The 11,918-nt window shown below is 38.3% G+C and overlaps 1 protein-coding gene across 1 annotated transcript in view; it reads left to right on the forward strand.

The window, feature by feature from the left end:
- Positions 1-6,544: 6,544 nt before the first annotated feature.
- Positions 6,545-11,918, forward strand: part of smarca2 (SWI/SNF related, matrix associated, actin dependent regulator of chromatin, subfamily a, member 2) — a gene marked incomplete in the record, with an annotated part of 40,842 nt that continues 35,468 nt past the window's right edge. The window contains 3 exon segments of the mRNA XM_035658292.1: positions 6,545-6,678; positions 8,142-8,405; positions 8,862-8,991. Of these exon segments, the coding sequence (XP_035514185.1) occupies positions 8,172-8,405; positions 8,862-8,991 (364 nt within the window).

Consider the following 11,918-nt stretch of genomic DNA (forward strand, 5'->3'; position numbering starts at 1 on the left):
TGTATAAGAAGTACAAAAGTATTAGCATCAAAGTATCAAAATCTGCTTGTATTACCAAAAGTAAAAGTACTCAAAATGCAGAATGGTTCATGTTGGGATAATGTAAATTATTGTATTATAATTATTGATACATTTAATGTTGCAGCTGATAAAGTTGGAGCTAATTTTAATTAACTTATATACTGCTGGGTAGCTTGTGAATTCACCCCCAGGGATCAATAAAGTCTTATTTTAGCCTATAATAATTCATCATAATTTAATTTTACTAAATATATATTATATGAATAATGTGGATCTGTAAAGTAATTAGTAACTGAAGTTGCACCAGTAAAAGAATAAAAAGTACAATAATTTCCTCTGAGATGGGGTGAAAGAGAATCATAAAGTAGCATAAAATGGAAATACTCAAAAAGTGCGTCAAAGTCCATAGTTATTTTCCATTGACATGAGTATTGTAATCAAAAAAAAAAAAAAATCAGTTTCAGGTTAGAAAGGTTGCTGTACCACCTGCATGAATATGATTGGATGTGACTATTTAGCTGGTAAATGAGTCAGTTATTGTAAAGCATGAATAAAACAGCTAATGCCAGTCAGCTAATACAAATAAGTTAAGTGCCATGCCTGCTATTCTTCAACTGTTCTCGATATGATGGGGACAAACTGGATAGACTCCAAGATGGCGACCACTTGAATAAACATTAGCTTGCTGAGCACATAAGCCAAAAAGGTTTTCTAGCTTCCTGTTTTATTTATGTGTCGTGCGGCCCACTGCACATGTGCACATTCATAGTTATAGCCATGGAGGCTGTTAATGCAAATTGCACAATACTTTTGTTTATTTGCAATGCATGACTGTTGCGCTACTGTTGCTGCAGTAACACACATCATTTTGAACGGCAAAATACAAAATCATTTTGTGGAGACAGAAGAGCAATGACAGCATCTGTCTTTTCAGCAAATCTTAGACAAACATTAAAGTGATAGAGTCCTCTATGACTCTTGGCCATTGGGAGCAAATTAGGAAGAAGTGAAAAATCATTATAGAGCCTCGTAGGGCCTGTATCCTACTTCCAGTCTATTTTAACCATGGCCATGATTGTTCCCTATTACTTTAACAATGACAACGAAGGTTCTCTTACCTCAACAAAGTAGTTCTTTTTGTACCTAAACCTTAATCATTGTGGCGTCAGATAAGAAAGGCACCACGTCACTCTGCCAATACTACTTGCACGAAGCAAAGAATTTAGTTACTCAAAAAATTATGCACAGAATGCTTGCATTCACATGAATATCATCTGCTGATAATCAACATATGTGCTTATCTGTCAGCAGATATTATCTGTCAGAGTTATTCCTGATCATCTTGCTGTTGCTCTGGTCCGGCCTGGGCCACCAGATGTCAGGCAGGTTGTAATATTAAACAGTGTGCTTTAACATTGAATGGCAGAACACCTGCAACAAAAGCAACTACAAAGAGGTTTCCTCTGACAGCATTTCCTCTCTTCTCAGCCTTCTACATGACCCCGGCACCATCTTGGAAAAAGATCTCAGCGCCGTTGCTCTGGACCAGACGCCGGTCCCTCGAGGGAGCTCAAAAGCAGCGCTTGCAAATTGAGCACCGGCAGGCAGAAATTGAGGGTGGAGTGATGGAGGAGGGCACGGTGCACCTGCCCGTAAATCTTGCAGAAGTTTTCCTTTCAGGAGAAGCACTTGAAGAGAGAAATAACAAACGCTGGTCAGAGGGCCAAGGGATAAAGCTGAGAGAGAGCGAGCAGCCAGTTGGCCAATAATGATGTTTAGGAAATCCTTTACTGAGACGACACAACAGCCGGGGCCAAACTGGACACCTCTGAGATCCAAAAGTCAACCATGCAGACACTAAACTCCTGTATTTTCCAACAGTCGGTCTGAATGTGGATTGCTCTTGTAATGTTATACGCAATAAGTTTTGAAGATGACTAACAGACATCAATAACTTGAGAATGTCTGCGAACTATACCACTGCATAAAGTAATACTGTTATTATCATGATTCCGACACGTTCTGATGAAACGGCAATACTGTTATCACTATTGGTAATAATAATGATGATTATTGAGTGAAAGAGCAAAAAGGTGAAAAAGACGAAAAACAGCAGCAGACAAAGCCTGGTCACACCAGCATTTAAAGGTCCAGTGTGTAACATTTTGGAGGATCTATCGGCTGAAATGGAATATAATATTCATACGTATGTTTTGATTAGTCCCTTTAAAACAAATATTTACCTCAGAATGAAGCATTTTTTATCTAAAGATAAAAACAGCCACCGCTAGATGCCACTAAATCCTGCACACTGGTCCTCTGAAATGGCAAAAGTTAGCCAGAAGGCTATTTGCTCCGTTGACAAATCAAATCAAAAGGTGCTTGGAGAGTGTTGTGAGTGAAGATGCAAAAAGAGTTAGAGCTAAAGATGATAGAAGGGAAAGAAAATACAAGAAAAGAAAAAGAAATAGAATAAGAAAAAGGACACATGAGGAAGTTCTTTCAGTTGCTGATATCAATCATAATTTCTATACAATGCTTACTGTAATAAAAACCTACACAAGTAGCAACAAATCAAATGTAAACTGTTACTAAACAAGCACTACTGTGTCTGCTCTTAGTAAATATTGCCTCTTTATTATTCCGATGCCGGCTGTCTTCTCTGTTTAAACAAACACTCCATCATCTGATTCAGAAATAAAATAAGTGCACCACAATGTAAGCACTGGTTATTCAAATGGGACTCTCAAATAACACAGAGTAAAAACAAACAGCTCGCTGCCAAAAGTGGCTCATGTAAAGCTAATTATAACATACCCTTTGTTTGCACACACCTGTGGATAACAACACAGTGCGTGTGCACATGCACAAGTGTGTGTAGATGTCTGTGCATGTCTGCCTGTTGTGTGTCTGATGCTTGACAGTAAAACTAAATGCAAACAACAGATAGACAAAATCCTTTCATTTTTTTGTAAGGCTCCTAAATATAATTCAATACAAATACCATATAATACATGTAGATTAATGATACACAGATTTGTTCCAATATGTCACAATATGTCATAGTTAAAACTATTCACTGTTTAAAAAATGATGCTAAACAATTTATGCCAGAATCTGCTATATGTACATAACACATTTTCCGTCACTTTTTCATAAGAGATACAGCAATTTATCACTGAAATCTTGTTGTAATGTAGTTTTTAGTTCGTTTTTAAGAATTTGAATTTAGCATTTGTGTTTAAAGTAAGTGGTTCATTTAAATCCACTTTGTCTCTTATTTAAATGTTTTTTTAGCAGGATATAAGAAAAGGCCTTGTCTCACTGCATGCTTTATTTGTGTGTTACCTTGGTACTTTATTCATACAGGAGAAAGACTTTGTTTTGGGGCATATTAATTATGGTGTGTATGTATGAAATTTAACAACTGATCAGAGATAACTATTTACACACATGTATTGTACACTACATATTTCTAAGCACTTTTTTTCATTTTTAGCTTTGTGGAAATCAAATCAAATCAAATCAATCAATAAACTGGTTAATCCTTCAGTCTATGAAGTATTAAAAAGAATGTCAATTGCTGCCCAGAGTGATGTGTTCACTATGACATAAATGACATAAAACGTAGGAAAGCAATTTAATCTTGCCAATAGTAATGCTGTAACCACCAAATATTAACAAAATGATTGCTCTATAAATTAACAAAATCACTTGTGCTACCTAAATTCTAATACATTGGGAAGAAAGTCAGTTAAGCTCAGTTGAATCCCATTAAGATCAAGATCTCTTGTTTATATACAACATATACAAGATAACAAAAAGTCACACAAAGCAGCCATCACACACAGACCCACTAAACAAAACAATCACGATCAAAAATACCTGCAAGTTTAAAGTCTCTCACAGAAATTAGAGTTTCTAACTAAAGTTTGGGTAACTTTTAAAGCTTTCAAATTACCGTCTATTGGTAAAATAATTATACTTTTGACTAATTGTATTTGCTCTATACTGGGATTAATTGCTATTTAGAAAGTAAAATGACAACGCAATGAAAAGAAAAGACCCAAAAGAAAGATGGGAAATATGTTCGAGTATTATTATTGGTACATAGTGCTTTGCATTCTGTGGGCATCCTGATTCAGGTTAGATTTAGTTCATTTTGCAGAGACAAACGAAGCAAGGGTATTTATCAAAGAAAAAGAGGGAAGAAGGATGAATTCAAGGGGCCTTCTTTGCATCTGTGCCATTGTTCAGCCCATCCATTTAAAATCCTGTAGACTTTGAATAAAATGTCACGCTACTGATTCACCAGAGCCTTTTACGGAGGGTTTCAAGGTGAATGGAAGCCACAACCACTAATCCTTTCACTGCCAAATGACTGCGGCTGAGCCCTTTCCTGGCTCGGTGAATTTGAAGGGGGCGGCGGTTTTAACCACAAAGTTAATTAGGTTTGTTTATTTGGGTAAAATTTACATTCAGGAACTCTGTGCACATCCTTTATGAAGACTTATAAAAAAGGGCAGAATTGTTGAGGAGGGGAAGTTAAGATCAAAGTTGAAATGTGCGGCTTTGTTTATTGATATGTGAGGTATTCAAATGATGTGCTATCAGGATGGAGTGCTTTGAATGTCTTACAAGGTCATCTAAATGTCATCACTTAGATAGATAGATAGATAGATACACAGACAGACAGATAGACAGATAGACAGATGGATAGAATACAGCATCCAGTGGAGTTTGGGTGTATTTGATGGAGCCAATAACACATTAAAAATATGTATTTCCTTATGACTTATTTACTTATTTACTTACTTAATACTGACACATTTCAGTCCTAAAAAGGTTTAGTTATAATATTTATTTTAATTTATTTGGATAAGATACACTTGATGTAAATGAAGACAAATTATGAACTGTGCTACGTAGAAAAAAACAGGAGAGAAAAAAAAATTGCTCAGTCGAGTTCAAACAAACAAATGTCCCAGTAAAAACAGCTTTATCTTTTCAGGATGAAAACAAAACAACGTTTCTGATATCAGAAGGATGCAAATGGGGCTTAACTAAACCTGTGCATTATTTGCATGGCCTTGCCTTTGAAACTCCACGTTGCCATCACCAGACTTACTTAGTTAGTGTATGTAAACGAGAGGTAGCACTACATCACTCTGGGCTTGGCATGTTTTTTTAGCGCTCAGATGTCAGTGGTAATTCATTACCTGCCAGGTGCTTCTGTGTTACAGCACAGAGCTGCAGAGGCCAGTTCACTGAGGCAACTTCTGGTCACTGCTGCCATCTTGTGTTCATTTTAAGGAGAGCCTATAGACCTTTCAGAACTTTTTCCCTAAGTAGCTTTAAAGTTTTCACATAGAAACATCTACATTCCCCAAACTTTAACATGGCCACCATATATGAAAATGTCCAAACTTTAGACCCTTTATTAAATGTGGGACTGTGAGTGTCCATTGCTGAAGTTTTCTCTCTGATCACACCCAGAAATATAAAACCAGTCTGTAAAAAAAACATGTTTCATTTGATTTATGATATTAAATTCTTTCTTTCACATAAATTCTTCATTGTAATGTGTTAATATAGACTTTTTTTTGCTCATAGGTGCTGTACTTCTCTATACTGCATAGCCCCGTGGCTCCATGTGTCTAACGAGGGTGGATTCAGAATCAGAATCAGAATCAGAAATACTTTAATAATCCCAGGGGGAAATTACTTTATTAAGTATTCAATTATTTTTATGTAAGTAAAAGTAGCAATACTACAATGCAAAAATACAAGTAATAGTCCTGCATTCATAATTCTATTTAAGTAAAACTGCAGAAATCTTATCAGCAATATTTACTTAATGTATCAAAAGTAAAAGTGCTCATTATGCAGCATATAGTGTCCCCTCAGTATTGTATTATTGGTGCTACTTTATACACAGTTACAATGCATCATATTTTATAAGCTTATGGGTTCTGTGTGTAAACTGGTGCAGTTACAGCTGTAAAATAACTGTAGTGGTGCAAAAGTACAATATTTCTCTCTTAAATGTAGTGGAAGAATACAATAACATATACTCAGGTAAAATACAAGTACCTTTAAATAGTTACATTCCACCAGTGTATGTATGTAAACAACAGTATATATCTATAATTATAGAAAATTTAGGAAATAAATAAGGTTTATGAATGTTTTGTCAAAAGCAGGAAGAGGATTTAGCACTAATAGTAGATCAAAACCTCTTTCCCATTTGCACTGGTATTTATCACAGTATTAACCACAAGTTGTCAGAATAATATTTTAATGATATTACTGGTTGATGCTTCAAACTAAATCACCAAGCTTATACTAAACTTTTACTCGAATATCGTCCTGTTTGCACTCAACCATAAAGTTACAGAAATGGTTACAGGGCACAAACACGCCCCCCCCCCCCCAAAAAAAACAACATAAGATGATTGACATGTGATCCAGCCAATCACGGTGGAGGTAGGCGGGACTTCCGGTGACATTGACAAATCAGTAATGGCTACACACAAAAAAAAGTTTAATATGTCAGCAAGACAACACCGAGGGGGAGTGAACTTATGGATAGCAGTCATATTTTGAAGAAAAATTATATTTTCACCTAATTGCGTGCAGTTACAGTTCAGCCGAAAGGTAACACGACTAACAGCGCTTCATTCTGATAAATACTGGCATGTAACTAATTAGTCAGCGTACGGCTAACTGTCCAAACTTTCTGACATGGACACAGTTCGTGTAACACAACCAGCGCCACCCGGGCGAAGCTAGCGGGCTAGTGGCTAGTTAGCTGTTAGCTCAGTTCCCCAACGATCGAGCGATGCAGACAGACTAAAGCCTCCCAAGTTGCTTGTTGTGTGAAACCGCGCTGCTTTAGAGGTGTAACAATAAAGTCCTCGTCTGTAGATACGTCGCCAAGGTCATGTCAAGAGCTTGACTTTCACCTAAACTTTGATTTTGCCTTCATATCCGTGATGGCCACCAGTTTTGGGGGAAGCCATGATCCAATCAGAGTTAGCGTTTGTTCCTCGGCAGGTCGTTACCGAGCTAACGTTACTGTAACGACAGGGATAGTCCGAAAACAGACACGTAACGCGAACATTAACTCATTTATATGATCTTTATCGTGTTGTTTTTTCTGCGTGTTCTTGGAAATTGTGTTATTTAGACACCTGTTTTAACGCTGTAATTAAATACGGCCTGTCCAAACGTTACTTTTGCTGGCAGTTAACGTATGTTAGTTGACAGCCCTGATGGTGGTCGTAGTTACGGTACGATACTGACACCCTTACTTGTGTAATGCTTACAATTATAAGTCTGAGGTTTGACAGCAGAAAGTAACAGAGTGGACAGTTTCTAGTGTGGCGAAGACAAGTGGTCAGTCAGGCTGAAAGACGTCCAGCTGAGGGCACAGTCTGAGCAGATAACCACTGAAGACAGACGCTTGTTTACATCGGGGTTTGTAGTCCGTATACTCAGTGCAGCTCATGTGTAATGGTGGATTTGATGTGGATATTACTCCGGGCTCTTCCTGGTTGAAAATGAGGCTTTTATATAGCACTGGCTCTGGTTCCAGAGGGGTTTCGGGGGGATTGTTGCCTTTATTGACAGCGGATATTAGAGAGGGGACTGAAATTAAACTTGGATGTTGTGTTTACAGTATATGGCAAGTTGAAAAAAAACTTTTATATGATAAAGGGGCAGACATATATAATATATATTCCAAAATATATATATCATATATATTCCAAAATATATATCATATATATTCCAAAATATATATCATATATATTCCAAAATATATATCATATATTTTTTTTTTTACAGGCCACCTCATTTTTTTACTAATGCCGTCCAAAGCAGGTACTGTGTTACTGCATAGGGCTTAAAATGAAAATGCAAAGTGAATGGCTGCAGATACATAAGACAGTTATAATCCTGTACAACAGCAAAGAGTGCCCTTTTTAGCTTATCATGATCAGATTTTATTGAAACAGCCTCAGAGCAGTTAAATTAAAACACTTTCATGCACGAAATGCAGCTCAACTTGTATTGTTTGCCTTTCATTACAATCCTGTCTGTACTTTTCCCCCCTGAAGCTGTGTGGTGTCCTCCCAGCAATTCGGTAGATGTCCACCCCTTCAGACACATCAGGTGGTATGTCCCATCCTGGCCCTTCTCCTGGGGCAGGCCTATCCCCAGGGCCCATCTTGGGCCCCAGCCCTGGACCGGACCCCTCACCAGGCTCTGTCCACAGTATGATGGGACCCAGTCCTGGACCTGGAACACCCAACGCACCTCATGGCATGCAGGGCCAGGGACAAAGTGATTACTCTCAGGACAGCATGTATCCAATGCACAAGGTAAAGTGTCTTTTGACATTACTACTGGTTAAAAGGACAGTGTTGTGGTAGTTATTTTATATCTCTGTGGTGTCTTCAACAGGTCAGTTGTTTCTGTGGAGTTTTAATCAGACATATAATTAGATTTAAGGTCATTTAGAAAGTGTCTCTTGGACACAGCCAGAAAGCAACAATATGTTTCTTTTTGTTTATTTTAGGATCTATATGTTTATGTTATGCTTAATGTTATGTATACTTGTTATTGAATAGAAAGAGAAATGTGGTTTTGCTCTGTGCAAGGTGTAAGATGAGTCATTTGCCTTTTAACAATATTGATATTTAATTATGTGGGATATTTGATTGACAGATTGATTTCGTCATACTCTAGGTGTTCATTTCAGGGTTGCATAAGAAGAAATATGATGTCTGAGAAAATATGTTGAATGAATCTTGAATGTTTTTTTTTCCTATCTTCAGACCATGGAGGGGATGAATGACAAGACCATGGCAGATGCGATGCACTTCGGTCACATGAAAGGTGTAGGGATGAGATCTCTGCATAGTGGTATGGGGCCTCCACAGAGTCCTATGGACCAGCACAGCCAAGGTATTTTATTGCATTGTTTTTAAAACTAAAAGCTAAAAGCAGGGATGTTTAATTATAATTGTTTTATTGATCCAAATTTGTATTAAGGCAACTTTTTAGCATCAGGAACTTAATCAGTAGTAATTCTTGTTCAGAGCGGTTATGATCCAGTCATTAACAAGAAAAAAAAAAAGCAAATATTAGAGGAATGTTCCTGTTTTCTTATCCTGTAAATAAGATTTATTATTGGAAAAGGCAGTAATGGAGGTAGTATGCGGATACTTCCTTCAGTAAGTACTAAAACTACTAATAAATCCTGCATACGCTGTTAAATGTTACTCTGTATAACAGTCTGTATAATCAGTAAAATGTGGTTAAAGTATTAAACTGTTGCTGCTGTATTATTAAATATGATATTATTAGATTATTATGACTATTTCTATCATTTTCTCCATGAATTCGTTGATTTTTTGTTGATTAAAAATGCAAAAAATAATGGGAAATGTCGTCACAAATGACCCAAAATGATCACAAATAAATACAAATTATTAATATTAAAAAGGAAAAGAAGCAAATCTTCACAAACTGCAACCATTAAATGTTTTTATATAAAGAGTTTCATTTTCTGTCTCCTCCAGCAGCTGTCAATCACCTGACCTGATCTGACCCCGCCCCCTGGCTCCCTCCCCTCCGTCAATCAGCCTCATTGCTGCCCAGGTGACCTTTGATCTCCGGACCTGTTAATCTGTAAATCTCTCTGTTCGTGTCATCGTGTCGGTTTTCTACCACCGATCAATCCCATAATGCCTTTCACCACTCTTTTACTTCCTTTATCTTCCACCCTTACCAGTTTCTAATTCCCTCTCTCTCTCCTCTCCGTCCTCCATCCTTCTCTCCTTTACGTCTGTTACTAATTCCTCCCTCTTCCTCCATAATGTCATAAATCTGAGCTCAACATCTCCTTTCTGCTTCCAATTTACATCTTTTTCAACCCTCCACTCTTCCGTTCTCTCTTCCTTTCTTCCATTGTTGATTTAGGTCTTTTTCATAAGATTCATTCAATGTAGAACGAGGTCTGCTCCCTGAACGTCGAACCATCAGTCGAGGAGAAGAAGAGTCGACTGATGAGGGACGATCAAGTGTTTTCTTTTAGATAAAGTGTGCAATGTGCACTGTGTTAAGTACATTAAAGTCACTAAAATAAACCAAAAACTTAACTGCATCAAGAAACAAAATGCGGATGTCCTGATCCCATCTCAGAGATCAAAGCATTTTTTAACAGATCGGAGAGTTTATTTTATACTTTGTGTAAAATAAAACCAGGGATGTCGTGATGGTCAATAAAGCTCAACACAGGCAACATGTGGCTCTTCAGCCTCTCTTCTGTGGCTTTGACTAAAAACTACATTAAATAATTCTTACATTCTCCAACTGTAAAAAGATGTAGCCGTTACACACAGAATAAATATTTTATTTTTAACATTTTGGTGCCTTCTCCTGTCTTTAGTTTGCCGAACCTCAGCTGCGGCTACCAGTCTTACTCTCTTTCTTTTGAAGGTAAAGGTTGCAGAGCCGATACCGATCAGTTCAAACGAGAGTCTGTTATAGGACTGAAGTGCACTGTAACTGAGCGGTGGCCATTAATAATGTATTTCCTCATTAGCAGCCGCACTCGAGGAGAAATATCAGTTGAGTTTTAATGAAAATATCTACAGACGAAGCATGAACCTCCACCTCTTCCTCTGCTCCCTCCCTCACCCTCACCCACTCACCCCCCCTCTCTCTCTCTCTGGTATGCAGACCCACTGAGTCGCTCCCTCTGATGGTCTTGTAAAACCTGAAACTGGTGTGTGTGTTATACATTAAAACAGCTGACTGTTTCCCACACTCCAGGACCCTGTGTGTGTGTGTGTGTGTGTGCGTGTGTGTGTATATGTGTGCGTGTGTGAGTGTTTGAATCGCTTGCAGCTAACTACTGTCAGACACTGGAAACAGAGAAACCACTTCAAGACTGATGGCAGATGTGGCCCTGTGTGTGTGCTGTGTGTGTGTGTGTGTGTGTGTGTGTGTAGCATGATCTGCTGATTTAGCCTACAAAGTGTGTGAAGAATCATAAAGAGAGAGAGAGAGCAGATGAGAGGAATGTGTGAACGATTGATTTTCAGCAGATGATGTTTCAACACTCTGTGTGTAGACTGTAAGTAGAGAGCAGAGTACAGTAGAAACTGACTGTATATAGACTGTAGACAATATTTTATCTTCACCCCTGGAGAGGGATTGCAGCACACACACACACACACACACACACACACACACACACACACACTACACAAGTACTCATTAAAATTACATGAGCACCTAAGTTCCCTTACATCCCTGCTACACTCCCTGCATTCATTTTGATGAACCCACACACTCAGTCTCTCACTCACACACACACACACACCACACACACACTCTCTCTCACACACACACACACTCTTGCAGCTGTTTATTTGGCCCTTATAAAGCAACCTGTTGTTGCCCTGCATTGCCCCACCTCTGCTAAATCGGCGTCCCCACTGCGAACACACACAGCAGCGTCTGTGTTTCGGATCCGTCGGGCCTCGATAACCGCAGTGTCGTCCGAGCGAGCTCGCAAACTGTCAGCGCCACGTCGAGTTCAGGAAGTCTTCACGGGGTCCGCTTTTGTTCCTGAGACTGTACCGGGACCCGGCAAACTTGATATCGAGCGTTAGACACTCTTCAAACTGTTTACACCGGTCTGAAATGTTGTGGTCTGTGTTTGATTCATCAAGCTTGCTCAAAGTGCTCTTAGGCTTCCAATGTGGCGCTTTCTCAGGAGGATGTGAGCGATGATTCAAGATGTACTTGATGTGAAAACTGTTGCAGTCAAGATTTATGATGGGATTATAAACACATGATGTACTGCTATATATACATTATAT

This window comes from Morone saxatilis, unplaced genomic scaffold (assembly GCF_004916995.1).
Source record: "Morone saxatilis isolate NCDOM2014 unplaced genomic scaffold, NCSU_SB_2.0 Contig16, whole genome shotgun sequence".
NCBI classification, from domain to species: domain Eukaryota; kingdom Metazoa; phylum Chordata; class Actinopteri; family Moronidae; genus Morone; species Morone saxatilis.